The sequence below is a fragment of the Plecotus auritus genome, assembly GCF_963455305.1.
Source record: "Plecotus auritus genome assembly, chromosome: 9".
NCBI lineage: Eukaryota > Metazoa > Chordata > Mammalia > Chiroptera > Vespertilionidae > Plecotus > Plecotus auritus.
The window spans coordinates 43,097,369-43,114,999 of record NC_137783.1 but is presented as its reverse complement, the minus strand read 5'-3'; the positions used below and the strand labels follow the sequence as shown (position 1 = coordinate 43,114,999).

Genomic DNA, 17,631 nt, shown 5'->3' with positions numbered 1-17,631 from the left:
CTATTGGGAATTAAACACATTTTTATTTTATTTTTTACCGTATTTCTATTTTTATTGAATTTGTTGGGGTGACATTGGTTAATAAAACTTTATAGGTTTCAGGTGTACAATTCTATAATACATCCTTATAGTGTATTGTGTGTTCATCACCCCAAGTGAAGTCTCCTTCCATCACCTTTTATCCCACTTATACTCTCTCTTCTACGTCCCCAGCCCCCTTTCCTTCTGGAAGCCCCCATGCTGTTGTCTGTGTGTATGGAGGTTTTTGGTTTTTTTTCTTAATCCCCTCACCTTTAAAAACATTTTTAAAAAGTGGGTTTCTATTTCCTAGTCTGCAAAATGAGAGCCCTAATTACTTGTACCTCATGGGTCAATGTCAGAATCAAATATGATAACATTAAGCCTTTTACAGTAGTGTCTAGCGCAGCCTTGGGCAAACTACGGCCCGCGGGCGGGATCTGGCTGTTCTATCTGGTTCTCTTGCTCTCCCCTCCGCTCCTTTACTTTTAATTTATATTAGTTCACACAAACACTCCATCCATGCTTTTGTTCCGGCCCTCCGGTCCAGTTTAAGAACCCATTGTGGCCCTCGAGTCAAAAAGTTTGCCCACCCCTGGTAGAGCGTCGGCCTGTGGGCTGAAGGGTCCCGGGTTCGATTCCAGTCAAGGGCATGTTCCTGGGTTGTGAGCTTGATCCCCCGTAGGGGGCGTGCAGGAGGCAGTCGATCCATGATTCTCTCTATTCATTGAAGTTTCTGTTTCTCTCTCCCTCTCCCTGCCTCTCTGAAATCAATAGAAACAAAGAAAAGAGAAAGAGAAACATTGACTTGTTTTTCATTTTTAATTATTTTTATTGATTTCAGAGAGGTAAGGAGAGGGAGAGTTAGAAACATCAATAATGAGAGGGAATCATCAATTAGCTGCTTCCTGAGTACGTGCCCTTGATGGAAATCAAATCTGGGACCCTACAGTCCACAGGCTGATGAGCTATCCACTGGGCCAAACCAGCTAGGGGCAATAAAAATATGTATTAAAAAATATTTTAAAAAGAGACAGGAGGACTGGCCAGTGTTGTTCAATGGTTAGAGTGTAAGCTGTGCACTAAAGGGTGTTGGGATCATTTATGGTCAAGGACAGGTCAAGGGCACGTATCTGGGTTGCAGGTTTGATCCCCATCGCTCGTGGGTCATGTGCCAGAGACAACCAATCAATGTGTTTCTCTCACATTGATGTTTCTCTCCTTCTGCCCTCCCCTCTCTTCTCCACCCACTTACCCCCCTGCCCCGCCTGCTTTCTCTCCTTCCCTTCTATTCTCTCTCAAAGTCAAGGAAAAAAATATCTTTGGTTGGGGATTACCAAAAAACAAAAATAAAAAAAGAGAGAAAAGTTAAACATTATTGTTTTGTGTTCCTGATTTTATTGATTTTTGTTTAACATATCATAGTGTACTAGAAGGGTCCTTGGAAAACTGAATCAGGTGAATAAAGAAGGTAATTTAATTTCTATGTTGTCTAGTAGACAAATCTCCCTGAAATTCTGCATTAACTTTGAAATAAGTTCTTACTCCTGCAACTATAGAAGAAACTAACATGTGCTTTTCTCTCTAAATCTAAACTATTAACTCCATCCAAAATTCCATGGCTGTGATGAACTCTCTTCCACTGTCTGGTCCTCCCACTTCCTCCTGCCTTGATTCTTCCTACTTTTGCTCTTTAAAAGAACACTCACCACAGAATGGTGTTGCATATGAAATCTGATATGAAAATAAGCTGTACAGTGTAAATGTGTAGAATATAGCAGAAACACCAAAACACTCTCACTATGCAAGGACAAGAAAATAACTGTGGCATCGGCGTCTGCCTGGAAACCACAACTATAATTCTCTAGCACATGGGAACAGCGAAACCAATTCATTAATAACACATCTTCTCCCGCAGGAAAACAAGCTTTTGCATTTTGCTGGCCCCGTCTGAGGACTTCAGCTACTTTCCTCTAAATAATATGAACCAAGGGGCAGGAGGGAAAAGGGTAAGAGTAATATGCAAATCCCTTCACAGATACAACAATAACTACCATGTTTAAGAACTTACTATGTAGCAGGCACTCTGCCTGACCCTGTATGAACATCTCTTCTGCACACAGCATTCTGAGTATCACTCTGTGACAAATAGACCCATTCTCACACTGATAAGCACATAAGGAACTATCCAAATTCTCAGTATAATAGTTTTTTACTTAATGATAGGAACAGTTGTCAATTTCATTCCTTTGAAGTGTAAAAAAAACGTGGTGTGGTTCTTTTACTTGGTTTTGTATTGAGGAGTAGGAGCCGTGATTTACATTTCTGTAAATTCTAATAAAAGCTAATAAAACCATCTCTCCAGAAAAATGCATATAAAAATATGTTGCATGTAATTTCGAGATGATAAGCTATGAACCATCTTTCAAAAGAATACATATAAAAACAACTTGTTGCATATAAATTATGTGGAGATGGGATCAAGTGAGCACTGCAGCCCATCCAGATTAAAAAACTCTGATGTAAAAATTCTATTTTTGTGATTTCTGAAGCATCATAGGAAAGATGAGTGTTGGACCCTGGACAGTGTGGCTCAGTTGGTTGAGCATCGTCCCACACACCAAAAGGCAGCCCATTCAATTTCTGGTCAAGGCACATGCCCAGGTTTCGGGTGTGATTCCTGGTCAGGGTATGTGCAGGAGACAACTGTTTGATGTTCCGCTCTCACATTAATGTGGGTGGTTTTTTTTTTCCTTTTTCTCTCTCTCCCTCTCCCTTCCTCTCACTCTCTCTTAAAAACAAACAAACCAAAACAAAAACACACACACACAATTAAAACATATTTTTAAAAAAATAACAATCTGGCCAAAACCGGTTTGGCTCAGTGGATAGAGCGTCGGCCTGCGGACTGAAGGGTCCCGGGTTCGATTCCGGTCAAGGGCATGTAGCTTGGTTGCGGGCACATCCCCAGTGGGAGGTGTGCAGGAGGCAGCTGATCGATGTTTCTCTCTCATCGATGTTTCTGACTATCTATCCTTCCTTCCTCTCTGTGAAAAATCAATAAAATATATTAAAAAAAATAACAATCTGTTCAATCTGAACATCCCTGTAATACAAAAAAAAGAAAATAAAGATGAGTGTTGGGATCATTGAAAGTAGGATCAAATTTGTGTTCGGAATTCTTGTCTAGTAACCAAAAATATGTGGAAAATTTAGCAAGACGAAAGCACTAATTTAATAATAGAAAAATTTAAATTGTTTTTTTCCATGGTAGCTAAAAATACACAGAGTACTTAATCTGAGGTGGCTAGTATCCAGTCATTAGTTAGAAGCTATACGGATATGCCGGCTCAATCCCCATCTTTGAGAAAGTATTAAGATGTGTGTACCAAAAAGAATGTAATTAAACTCTAGTTTCTGATTTTGGGAAAAGGAAATGGACCTGACTTCCTTAAAAAAAAAATACCTGTACCACAAACATCAGGTTTCCAAACGTGACAAAGATTTAGAAACCCTTAGGGAAATGCTAACTAAGTAATTTGGTTATGCTAATCCTTTTAGTTTGAAATAAAAGACTGATTCCAGTATTGAGGAAATAATCTGACATGGGAACCCAGATTTATATTAAAAAAATAAACAAAAAAAGTCCACTACCATATAAAAAATTTTATGAGCCAAAACCGGTTTGGCTCAGTGGATAGAGCGTCGGCCTGTGGACTGAAGGGTCCCAGGTTCGATTCCGGTCAAGGGCACGTAACTTGGTTGCGGGCACATCCCCAGTAGGGGGTGTGCAAGAGGCAGCTGATCGATGTTTCTCTCTCATCGATGTTTCTAACTCTCTATCCCTCTTCCTTCCTCTCTGTAAAAAATCAATAAAATATATTTAAAAAATAAATAAATAAAATAAAATAAAAAATTTTATGAGACTGAAGCATCCAGCATAAAAAACACAATTTAGTAGATAATGTTCATTTATGCACATATTTTTAAATCTTTACAAATTTTGAATTACAAATAGAAATGCTGCCCTACCTGGTTTGTGGAATTAAACTCCATGGCAAAATAAACATGAACCACACTATGTGCTCATTATTACATACTAATATAACTTGGATTATGCTGACACTACATAAAGGTGTTAGTTCATCAGTTTCACACATTTATTTCCTAGATAAGCTGATATACACGAAATGGCAAGGTAAGATTTGAACCCTAGTAACAAGATTCCAGAAATTAACACCCACGGGTAAGAATCAGTCAAGATCAGCACGGTTTTAACATACTTGGGATTTACACAGCAAATCCCAAGGATCCTAGATCCCAAAGGTTGTTGTTGTTTTTTTTTCTTTATGGTCAGTTCTGTGGTTAGGTATGCTACTGAAGTCTCAGTAGTGATCCAAAGAGATTCCATAAAGGCATAGTTAAGGACATAGAACATCTGCCCTCAATTGAAGGAGTTGGTAGCAAAAATGTGTTCCATATGTCATATGTAACATATGCCAAAAGGAGATCCGGCTGCTTGAAAACACTAAGAAAAGCAGTGGCCAAGAGAGGCTGGCCATCCCTTCTCTCACTAAAATGGATCAAATAAGACACACATGTCAACCGATTCTGAAATAACATATCTGGAATTAGACTGTGATCACATTACCCATAAGATGGTGGACAGGGAGTGGTTCAGTTTGTATCATACTTTCAGCTTTTCAAGCAAAAACATAAGTAGGTATTACTATTTTCCCAGGTGTTATTTGCATTAGCTAAGAAGATAGCATGGTAATAAACACCGTACTTTACAGTATTATTTAATACACTGCTGTTTAACCATACATAGAATAACCCTTTAATAGTTTAGGGGCAAATCAACTAGAATAAATATGAGAGATGGTTTCACTTTGCCAAAAAACTGATCGTTTAGTTATTCAATTAACGTTAATTAAATGTGTTATATTATACCAAAACATCAATCTAAAGATACAAAATGCAATATCCCACCCTCAAAAGCAAAAGTACAAATACTACGTTTTGTTTTCTTCCATTTGTACATACTAAAAATTATTTGTGAAAGTGTATCCTGGCCAAAGCATCTCCTCTCTAGATCTTTAAAAAACCTCCCCCACCCCCACCGCTTCACTTCTATCACTATTTAAAAATAGGGGAATGCACATGTCTCAAAATACTAAATTACAAATACACATGAGGAATCCATAGCCAAGAGCAAATTCCTAGATGACTATGAGTTATAAAGTTAGTGGTTTTAATTATCTGCATTTCTGAAATAAGGTTGGCAGAAAAATAACATTTTATCTCTTGGCTAAAAGATATTGCTAGATATCTTTTGGATATCTTTTGGAAAACTATCTAACCACTTGTTGTACAATGAAAAGAAATCCAATTATTGTGAGAGACAAAAATGCAATTCATGACCCAAAAAAGTAAGTAAAATACTTTACTATATTTACTTCTCCCTGACATTAGTAGTTAACATTTTGCCTAACGGCATATGCCTTTAAGGGACTAAGTATATTTTATAGGGTAAAAAAAATTCTAACAGTTCTGTTTCATCTAAACACTAACAAAAAATTACCAAATTTATTGCCCTCACCTGCATAGCTCAGTGGTTGAGTGCTGACCTATGAACCAGGAGTTTAATTCCTGGTCAAGCATTCCCCAAGTTGTGGGCTGGATCCCCAGTGTGGGGCGTGCAGGAGGCAGCCGATCAATGATTTTCTGTCATCATTGATGTTTCTATCTCACTCAACTCCTCCATTTCTCTATGAAATCAATAAAAGTATATTAAAAAATATTGAAAAAAATTAAGTAAGACACATAAATAAAAATATATGCCATGATTTGTGTATCAATTATACTTCAATTTAAAATTAATTTGTTAATTAACTAGTTAATTAAAAACTGTAAAGTATATATACCATGGAAGATTCAATATTGTAAAAACATCAATCTCTCCAAATTAATGTATACATTCAACATAATCAAAAATTTTAGCAAGGTATTTTGGTAGAAATTTATAAACTAAAACTTTTTTTTAATATATTTTTATTGATTTCTGAGAGGAAAGGAGGGAGAGAGAGATGGAAACATCAATTATGAAAGACAATCATTGATCGGCTGCCTCCTGCATGCCCCCTATTGGGGATCAAGCCAACAAGCCAGGCATGTGCCCTTGACTGGAATCGAACCGGGGACCCTTCAATCCACAGGCTGATGCTCCATCTACAGAGCCAAACCAGCTAGGGCCTAAAACTTTTTTAAAAAAATATTTTTTTATTGATTTCAGAGAGGAAAGAAGACAGAGAGAGAGATAGGAACATCAATGATAAGAGAGAATCATTGATCGGCAGCCTCCTGCATGCCCCCTACTGGGGATCAAACCCACAACCCGGGCATGTGCCCTAAACAGGAAATCGAACCATGACCTCCTGGTTCGTAGGTCAGTGCTCAACCCCTGAAGAGTACTGGCTGAGCCAAACTAAAACATTTTAATGAAAATGAAAAAGAACAGCCCTAGCCAGTTTGGCTCAGTGGATAGAGTATCAGCCTGTGGACCAATGGGGTCCTGGGTTCGATTCCAGTCAAGGGCGTGTACCTTGGTTGTAGGTTCCTTCCCAGCCTGGGCCCTGGTCAGGGCTCCTGCAGAAGGCAACCCATTGATGTGTTTCTCTCACATCGATGTTTCTCTCTGTCTTTCCCTCTCTCTTCCATTCTCTCTGAAAATCAATGGAAAATATCCTTGGGTGAGGATTAACAAAAACAAACAAAAAATAAATAAATAAAGGTGATTAAATGTTTAAAAAAAATAAAAAAGAAAGCCCTCGCTGGTTTGGCTCAGTGGATAGGACATGCCTGGGGACTGGGCCAGTTGGGGGAAGGAGCCAGAGTTCAGTTAAAGAACAACCTAACACACTCTTCAGAATCAGCTTTTGCCAGTGATCCAGGTGATCTTTTGGGACAGGAGGAGGGCAAGAAAAAGTGAGAGAATATGAATATCATCAAGCATAGGAGAACCCTGAAGTAGAAAATAAACAGAAATAAATTAATTAAAACTGAATCTGATATGAAGAATATAACCACAGTGAAGGGCAAGGATGTTGTGAGTATGCGAGACAGAATGAGAGAGAGAACTAATTTAACTTTTGAGCATAGCACTGACATTCCAATAACCATGATCGCATCTATCATCAAGATCTTTCTAAGTACCATGCTCCACTAAAAACAGCTGCCTGCAGTTCTGGGGCTGGACAGAAAGCAGAAAAGCCTAGAACAATTGTGCCAGGAAATAAAAATTTACTCAAAAAATGGTTGAGGGCTCCCAGCCGGGTGGTTCAGTTGGTTGCAGAGTCCTTCCATGCACCAAAACGTCACAGTTCGATTCCCGGTCAGAGCACATGCCTACGTTATGGGTTCGATCTCCAATCTCTGTCTCTCTCCAAAAATCAATTTAAAAAACAAAAAACAACAAAAAATGGCTGAGGAGCTCCCTGGCCAAATTTGGGACAATTTCAGCATCAAAATAAATAAATGATAATAACTTATTGAATATAATAAAAAACATACACGTTCATGCTGAAATAAATAGTAAGCAAGAAGGAAAAGCTCTTCCTTAAAGTTACATTTAGAAGAAATGATGGAAATAGAGAATTACTGTTTGGCAACCGTTAGGCAAAAGTCACCAGTAAATGCTAAAACTAAGGAGTGAAAGTTTGAGGGGCAAAATACATGATCTGCACTTAGCAAAAGTAGCACAGTCATAAAAGACAAAAATTGAGGAACTGCTTTAGGCCAAAAATAAAGACAAAAAGTCCAGGGTATGATTCCATTTATATCAAACTCTAGGTAATGCGAATATATAGTGACAAAGACATTGTTTGAAGGAGGTGACAAGGTGCAGGGAGGGGTAGGAACAAAGAAACTTTTGCCAGTCATAGTTTCTGATTGTGGTATCGGTTACACAGTGCATGCAAATGTCATATTTGTCAAATTACATATTTTAAGTATGTGCAGTTTTTCTATGTCAATTATATCTCAATATAGCTCTTAAAATTTCAGGAACTTTTCCAGATTAAAGGAGGCCAAAAGGACATTTTCTTATAGGGGAAATATGAATAAAGTCTATGGATTAGATAATAATTTTGATAAGAGAACTGGAGGCCCAGTGCAAGAATGTGTGCACAAGTAGGGTCCAGCCGGCCTGGCACCAATCGGGGCACATCAGGGCTCAGCCTGTTATTGGCTAGCCAGCCTGCCCAGATCAGCTGGGGGGGAGGGGCCTTTGGTGATTGGCCAGCAGGTGGCCCCCCCAATTGGGGTTGGGGACCAATTGGGGGCGGGGCTGGGTGGGGAGAGGGTTGCGGGCCAATCAGGGTGGTAGGGGCCCACTGGGGACAGGGCCAGCGGGAGGAGGGGCTGCAGGAGGTTGACCGGCTAGCCCCACCCCCGATTGGGGTTAGGAGGATTGGGGCAGGAACAGCCACAGGGAAGGGCTGCAGGCTGATCAGGGTGGCAGGGATCATCCGGGGTGGGGCCAGCTGGGGGAAGGAGCTGCAGGAGGTTGGCTGGCCAGTCCCAACTATTGGGATTGGGTGGCTGATTGGGGGCAGGGCCAATCATGGGGAGGGGCTGTGGGTGGTGGGCCAGTTGGTGCACCCCCAAATGGGGTGGGGGGTGCCAACCAGGGGTCAGCGGCCTAGGGGAGGGGCCAGGGGTGGTTGGCCAGCCGGCCCTGCACCTGATTGGTTGGGAGTGCCGGTCTGGGATGGGGCTGGCCAGGGGAGGAGGTTGCAGGAGGTTGGCCGGCCGGCCCCGCCTCCAATTGGAGTAGGGGGTGCGATAGCTTATTGTTTTTTAGGAAATACACTCTTTAGTGTGTAGAGATAAAGGAATATCATTGTCATCTCAATTTGATGTGGGGAAAAAAATAGAGAGTTGAGACAGTGAGACAGAGGAGATAAAGAGACAAAGTAAAAAAAAAAAAAAAAGAGAGAAAGTAGTATGTTAAAATGTTATCATTGGGCTGAAAGACATACCAAATTCTCTGTATTTCTCTCATCACAGAGGTTTCTATCTCTCTCTCCCTCTCCCTTCCTCTCTCTGAAATCAAGAAAAACATTTTAAAAAATCTTTCAGCCCTAGCCAGAGCGTCAGAGGGCAGAGTGCTGGCTTGTGGACTGAAGGGTCCTGGGTTCGATTCTGGTCAAGAACACATGCCCGGGTTGTGGGCTCAATCCCCAGTGTGGGGAGTGCAGGAGGCAGCTGATCAATGATTCTCTCTCATCACTGATGTTTCTCTCTCTCCCTCTCTCTTTCTCTCTGAAATCAATAAATATATTTTAAAAAGTCTTTCATACTGACATAATTCAGAGTTATAGAAAAGTGTCCACTTACTTGCCAGAGCAAGTTTATATATGTAAACCACACACTGACATCTAAATTTATAAACTGGATGATTTGCGTTGCAAATAGCTTCATCTATAATTGGAAGGCACTAAAAGTTTTGCTCTATTTTCTTTTGATTTGTGAGATATACCACACATACAGATGAGTATTAAATGTATTTAAGTAGGAGAATCAGGATTTCAGAAAAAACTTAAACTGCACTAATGAGAGCTTGTTGTTCAACATCCTGACTTCCCTGCTAGCTGCTTCACTCACAACTATTTCTCCCCTCCACCCCGCACCACCCCCCGCCCCGCCCCGGCAGTGCACAACCCAAAGTAGAAGTGCAATAAATACTTGCTGATAATAAAGAGAACACTAAACGTGGTCCAGTAAGAGATAAAGGCCTCAACTGTAGTACTGGCCAGGAAAATGGAGAGGTAGACGTGCTCAGATCTTGTAGAACGAGAAAATCAAGAAGAATGAGTGGAAGGCCTCAAAGATGACTGAATTTTCCATTTTGGGTGACCATACAGGTGAGCCATTGCACCATGTAATGTAAGATGAGTAGTGAGTTTAGGAAAGAGAGCAAATCTGTTTATACGTATTAGAGATAGAACATCTTTGGCAATGATGTCTCTTGGCAAAACAGGAGCTTTCAAGGGAGGTCTCTGCTGGAGAAATTGCTGCTAAGCGTTTTAGATGTATGTTTGTAAAACCTTAAGTTACTGGCAACATTGTGAACGATTCTCATATTGTGAAGATTCTTGAGTAAAGGAAGATTATTCATTGCAATAAGATGTGAAATAAAATACTTTAGAAACACCTTAATTAAATATGCTTGGTCAAATGTCCAATGGGGGATGGGGGTGGGGAAGAGAAAAAAAAAGTCCAAATGGCTATCAAATAAGTCAGTGTTTTTGGACAAATAATTTAAGTCAAGAATGAAACAGACTATTTTCCTCGTTGCTACAGAGAGAGCAAGATGGGTCACCAGAAACTCTACTGGAACCATCCGAGAAAATTCGGCCAGGGTTCTCGTTCTTGCAGCGTCTGTTCTAACCAGCACCGTCTGATCTGGAAATGCGGCCTCAACATGTGCCCCTTGAGTACCCGGAGGACATAGGCTTCATTACGTTGGACTAAGTGAACTTCCATGAATGGGTCATTCAAGACATCTATCTTACGATAGAATGCTATCTCTTTGTACATAAAAGAAACTTCAAATATATATATATATATATTTTTTAAAGGATGAAATAGAAAAAGGTTGACGAGTTGTAATGTCGACTAGTAATTGGTTAAGGTCATCCTGAAGTATCGCGGGCCCCTAATCCATTATGACTGGTGTCCTTATAAAGAGGACACATTGGGACATAAGTAGGCGCACAGGGAGACTGCATGTGAAGACTGGAGTTATGCTGCTACAAGCCAAGGAACTACCAGAAGCTAGGAGAGAAAGGCCTGGAGCACATGCTTCCCCAGCACCTTCAGAGAGAGCACGGCTCTGCCATCACCTTGACTTCAGACTTCTGGTCTCCAGAACTGTGAGACAATACATTTCTGTAATTCTACGCCACTACTTCGAGGTACTTTGTTATGGCAGCCCTACGAAACCAATGCACATGTGGGAAAGCTAGGTTACTGCAAAAAGAATCTGCCCACGGTGGGAGGGGGGTGGCCAGGGAGAGGTCAATGGGGGAAAAAGGAGACATGTTTAATTCTATATGTAATACTTGAAACAATGAAGAATTTAAAAAAAAAAGAATCTGCCCACAGAGGTGTTATAGAGTTGTACTCCTAAAATTTGTAATTTTATTAACCAATGTCACCCCAATAAATTAAATTTTTAAAAAGGAAAGAATCTGCCCTAACCGGTTTGGCTCAGTGAATAGAGCGTTGGCCTGCGGACTGAAAGGTCCCTGGTTCGATTCCGGTCAAGGGCATGTACCTTGGTTGCAGGCACATCCCCAGTAGGTGGTGTGCAGGAGGCAGCTGATCGATGTTACTCTCTCATCGATGTTTCTAACTCTCTATCCCTCTCCCTTCCTCTCTGTAAAAAAATCAATAAAATATTTCTTAAAAAAATTTAAAAAAAGGAAAGAATCTGCCTACAATGTAATAACATACTGAGACTCTGTTCCACTCAAAGGGAGTAAAAATCCTATATAATAAAAGCCTAATATGCAAATTGACCAAATGGCAGAATGACCGGTAGCTATGATGTGCACTGACCACCAGGGGGCAGATGCTCAATGCAGGCCCCAGGCCAGACAAGACAGGTGCCAGCAGGGCCCCCCACCCCCCCCCCCCAAATCACCACACCAGTCGCCCTGCAGAGGCAACAGGTGAGGAAGGCAGCAAGGCAATTGGGGGGCGGGGCCAGTGAGTGGGTGGCGCCAGGCTGGCCAAGGTGGGTGCCAGCACAGGGGTGGGGGAGCACAATCGCCCAGCAGGTTGCCCCACAGACTGGACTTGATCGCTGGTCAGGCCTATGGACCCTACCCGTGCACAGGTTTCGTGCACCGAGCCTCCGGTATGAAATAAAGCTTGCCACCAGCCTTTAAGAACCACTCCAAAAGAAGGACTTTCTTGCTCTTAAAACCCATTGCATTGATGGAAGTATGTCCTGATATGGCCGTTTTGAAGGACAGTTTGACAGAACCTATCAATAAAGTATACATATCCCATGACACAGAAATTTCATTCATAGGATTTGATCATACATACATACCTGCATTAAATGCAACCTAGCTTTTCTACAAGTCCTGGTCAGACTCTCCAGTTTTCTGAAAAGGACGCCCATTCTATCTCCACCCCAGGAACCTGCCCTTAAAGGGTGACTTAGTGGACACTGTATTGCTGTTTGTCAGAGGAAGGAACATCAAACTCAGTGCTAACCTATCCTTACAACTCTCATTTCCTTACACACAAATATTAATGGAGGACTTCTGGGAAAACATGGCATTCATCCTTTCTTATTAAATGCAACCTTTTGAGTCAGCCAGACCCTAAATTCTCAATACTTTTAATCTCGTCTACCATACCTGTATTCATAATAGACACAAAATAAATATTAACTTCAAAGGAGTGAGCTAAAAATCATAAAACACCATAATTGACAGGTGTTTTAAAGGTCTGAAAAGCAAGTTTGAGTATTAACCAAGCTCCATATAATCCTTTAAGTAAAGTCTAAGTCAACCAATACTTTTACCACCTTAGGTTCATGAAATGTAATCATAAGGACCAATGTCTATATATCACAGTGAATATTAGGAAATACAGGATCCCCTTAATGAGAGAGGGGCAAAAGAGATGGGATCTCTCTATGTTGCCCAGACTAACATGGCTATTCACAGGTGATCAGCACAGCTGTTTTGTTGTTGTTGTTGTTGTTGTTGTTTTATATATAGGGCGTAATATCACAGGAAGGTCACAGTATCCTGCCACCCGTGAGGAGTAAGCCCAAGTTGCTGTTGGATGTGTTCATTACAAAGGAGCCATTCTTCAGGTGCTCTGCTCTCTCCACATCCAATAGCACCAGTTTTGACAAGCTTGTTTCTGCCCTGGGCTGGTTCACCTCTCCCCTTAGGTAACCTGGTGGTGCCCACGCCTAGAAGTCACCATATTGCTGCCACACTTAGTGCAGGCACGACAGCCCCGCATCCAGGCTCCAGAGAGCCTCCTGCCTCAGTTTCCAGAGAAGCTGAGACGGCAAGCACACCAACTGTGCCAGGCTCAACTTCTAATGACCAGCTAATCCCACAACGCTGTGAAATACGTAGAGTAGGTAGAAATCACCTGTCAAAATTGAGAGGAAAGCTATATTCTGTTATACCTCTAAGGCAGTGGTCGGCAAACTCACTAGTCAACAGAGCCAAAAATCAATAGTACAACGATTGACATTTCTTTTGAGAGCCAAATTTTTTAAACTTAAACTATATAGGTAGGTACATTGTTATTAACTTAATTAGGGTACGTGGTATTTTGTGGAAGAGCCACACTCAAGGGGCTAAAGAGCCTGATGTGGCTCGCGAGCCGCAGTTTGCCAACCACGGCTCTAAGGCAAAGTTTCAAGATTAAGAATGCCAACAGTTGCCCTAACCCGTTTGGCTCAGTGGATAGAGCGTCAGCCTGAGGACTGAATGGTCCCAGGTTCGATTTCGGTCAAGGGCATGTACCGTGGTTGTGGGCACATCCCGGGTAGAGGATGTGCAGGAAGCAGCTGATCGATGTTTCTCTCTCATAGATGTTTCTATTTCTCTATCCCTCTCCCTTCCTCTCTGTAAAAAAATCAATAAAATATATTTAAAAAAAAAAAAAAAAAAAAGAATGCCAACAGTTTATTGTTTCAAAAGAAGTTTAATTCAAGCCCTGGCTGGGTAGTTCAGTCACCCAGTATGCCAAGGTTACGGGGTTACAGGTTTGATCCCTGGTCAGGGCACATTACAAGAGGCAATGAATGCATAAATGAACAGAACAAAAAAGTCATGTTTCTCTCTCTCTCTCTCTCTCTCTCTCTCTCTCTCTCTCTCTCTCTCTCCTCCCTCCCTCCTCCTCCCTCCCTCTTTCTGCCCCTCCTCTCTGTGTAAAATCAGATATTTTTTATTTTTAACATATTTTTATTGAAGGGAAAGGAGAGATAGAAACATCAATGATGAGAGAAAATCATTGATCGGCTGCCTCCTGCACATTCCCCACTGGGGATCAAGCCCGCAACCTGGGCATGTGCCCTTGACCAGGACCCTTCAGTCCTCAGGCCAACGCTCTATCCACTGAGCACACCAGCCAGGGCTGAAATCATATATTTTTAAAAAAGGGAATCATAGCCGAAACCGGTTTGGCTCAGTGGATAGAGCGTCGGCCTGCGGACTGAAGGGTCCCGGGTTCGATTCCGGTCAAGGGCATGTACCTTGGTTGCGGGCACATCCCCAGTGGGTGGTGTGCAGGAGGCAGCTGATCGATGTTTCTCTCTCATCGATGTTTCTAGCTCTCTATCCCTCTCCCTTCCTCTCTGTAAAATATCAATAAAATATATTTCAAAAAAAAAAAAAAAAAGGAAGTTTAATTCCTCTGGTTTCTCAGGCTACAAAGAAGTTAATGAATTTGTTTCACTCTTAATTTTTAAACCTGTATCTTCCAAAAAAGACACATACTTACCCAAATGAGGCACAGTGGAAATATTTACAAAATCACATTTCATACCATTTCCCTGTGTGTCTATCAAATTCTACAATGAAGAAACTCTATGTTCTGGTTTTCGGAGACAAATTCTAAAAATAAGCTCTTGTGTCAATGTACAAGACATACTGCAGGTAGGTCGTAATGTTTTACACCCAGTAAAAGGTACGATACTGTGCTATCCCCACACAGATCCCTCTATCAAGTCTCCCAAATGTCTCCCAGTTCCTTGGGTATTTACTCACCTTAGGCACAATTCCGGGTAGCTTTTTTTTCAGTTCCTCACATTTCCTCTTCTTACAGATCTGGTGGCTATTCTTTCTGTTTTTGCAGTAAGTACATTCGCCACAGTTGGCCTTCTGCTGGCAGGGCTCGCAGACCCCACATCGCTTCCGTTTCTTCTTTTCCAAAGTAGGTAGCACAGTTGTGTGGGAAGAGGAGGAGGAGGTACTGGCAAGTGACACTGGCGTCAACACCACTGTGGTGTCGATCGGGGAGCTCCCTCCTTCCGATTTGCTGGGACCAGCCTGGGAGTGTTGGGCAAGGTCCTGTGAAGCATGGTGGAGTCCTCCCTCAGGGGCTAATGCGAATCCCTGAGTGTCAGCTGGTGGAAAGCTTGGATGGACTTGCTTCTCATTGTCTACATTGTTTATAGCCATGGCTGGAGGTTCAGAATTTACCTCTGAGTTTGAGGTTGGTTGAGGAGTGTGACCTGAGCCCAAAGATAAAATCTGCATAGTACCTTGGACCTCAAGCCCATAGGACACTGTGCTCTGGGGATCAGGCCATCCTGGGAGAGCACTGTAGGTAGCAACTGGGTTTAGAGGAGCAGGAAGAAAGACAGATGGGTCTGAGGCAGTACTCCCACTCACACCAAGGATTTCCTGATTGAGGATAGCACCAAAGACCTCTCCTTGGACTGAAATAGCACCAGCGATCTCTGGTGGGTCTGGGGTCTCACCCAGAGCCTCTCCATGAACCAGATTAACACCAGGAATTTCCCATTGATGTGGAACAGCACTAAAGGCCTGTCCTAAGACGGGGGTGTTATCAGGAACTTCCTCCTGATCTGGAGGAGCCTTGAGGACCTCCAGATGATCTGGTTTAGCACCAAGGGTTCCTTGCTCTGAACTTGCCAAGAAGAGTTTTAATAATGAGGTAGAATATACTGACCCACCGATAGACAAATAGTTTCTAAGGTCCAATTCAGGTATCACCTTATTAAAGCTGGAGGTTGGGCAGCAATCATGTTCACTTTGGATGGGATCCAGGTAAGAATCAGATAGCTTAAGAGATTCTACTTGTGAACCCAAATCTTCTACCTGAATGCTGCTGTTTCCTTCAGAGGTAACATCAAGGTCTGCTCGTTGGGGCAAAGGAGCACACAGAGGGTCCTGGGCAAACATTCTAGGGGAATCACTACTATCATTCAATGTCTCTTTAGAGAACAGTCCTTCACCACCATGTGTCCCTTCCAGTGCCCCAGAAAGGATCTCTGCTGCAGGGCCACTATGAGTGGGAAAATTTATTTTGGAATCCTCAACCCTTTGGCACCAAGACTGGGCTGTCCCTTGGCTCTCCTCTTTAACTAAAGATGCATTTTGTATGTCAATTAGATTCTCTATTTCAGGAGGGATTAGGCGGTCTTGTGTTGGTACAGAATCATTCTCTGAGGCCTTTACCTTACGATCACACTCATGTTGCTTTTCTAAGTTCTTAGGAGGTGAAACTTTCTTGGGTTTGGCTATGACCACTGGGGGTTGGGAGAGTCGCCTGCTAAGGGAGGTTCTTCGGAGAGTCATTGTAAACCCATTGCAAGTTAAGGACTCCGGGTTCCGAAAAAGAGCCTCGGTCCTCTCCAAATTCATTCGTGCTGCGCCAGCTCTCGTCAGAAGGCTTCTGACTGGCATGGGTGGTGGTTTGGGTTCTGTTTTTTTCTTAACATCTCTTTCTTGAATGAATTGCTTTAATTTTCCAGGGCTCATTGTCTTGCCTAATGTCACATTTTTGTTGATTGGCTTGAAGGTCTTCTTCAGTTGACTGTTTTTCTTTTTGTTTAGATCTTCCCTCCTGACTAATCTGGAAGGCTTTGCGTGGCGGGATCGAGACATGGTTATGGAGTAGGAGGAGAAAATGAAAGGGCACGGGGAACAGAGTCATTGGTCCTTCGGAAGGTCTCACTTTTGAGAAGAATCTGGCTGCACCATGGTTGGGCTTACTTGCACAAAGTGTGGTCTGAAATAACAAAAAAACATTGGAAGTGAGTCTTTTTGCAATGCATTCTCCCATTTGAAACAGAACATTTACTACCAATTATTAATTAAAATTAAGGAACTGGAATTTTACTGCAAAAGATATAGTAAACAGAAAAACCACTAACATATTCTTTAAATTCTAGATTCACAATAAAGCTACTTTATTTACTGTGAAAACTGATTAAGTTGATGGATTTCTTTGAATAAGGTAAGCATGGGGGTTTCTTTAGATCAGAAACCACACTATTGTTGTTACATGGAGTTTAAAGCTCAAATCCCAATCTTCACAAATTTGGATACGTTACTTTAAAAAAGTATTTCTTGCCCTAGCTGGTTTGGCGCAGTGGATAGAGTGTCAGCCTGTGGACTGAAGGTTCACGAGTTCAAGTCCAGTCAAGGGCATGTACCTCAGTTGCAGGCTCAACCCCGGCCCTGATTGGGGGTGCGTATGGCAGGCAACCAATCTATGTGTCTCTCTCACAGTGAAGTTTCTCTCTCTCTCTCCCTCTCCTTTTCACTCTCTCTAAAAATCAATGGAAAAATATCCTCAGGTGAGGATTAACAACAACAAAAATATCTCTTAATCTCTTTCCTCAGCTCATCACCAAACAGGCTGAGGTATCATTGGTTTGACAGCAAAGCTGGTCTAAAGCCAGAGGAAGAGGCTTATATAATCCAAGAAACTCTACTCCTTGGAGATACAATAATATTAACACCACATTTCAGCTGCACACAAAAATAATATAAAATCTTAGATCTTGGTATTAACAGATTAGGTTACAAATAA

The 17,631-nt window shown here is 41.8% G+C and overlaps 1 protein-coding gene across 1 annotated transcript in view; it reads right to left on the bottom strand.

The window, feature by feature from the left end:
• Positions 1-16,700, bottom strand: part of TET1 (tet methylcytosine dioxygenase 1) — a gene marked incomplete at both ends in the record, with an annotated part of 116,245 nt that extends 99,545 nt beyond the window's left edge. Inside the window, 1 exon segment of the mRNA XM_080687992.1 lies at positions 14,835-16,700. Within this exon segment, the coding sequence (XP_080544118.1) occupies positions 14,835-16,700 (1,866 nt within the window).
• Positions 16,701-17,631: the final 931 nt, after the last annotated feature.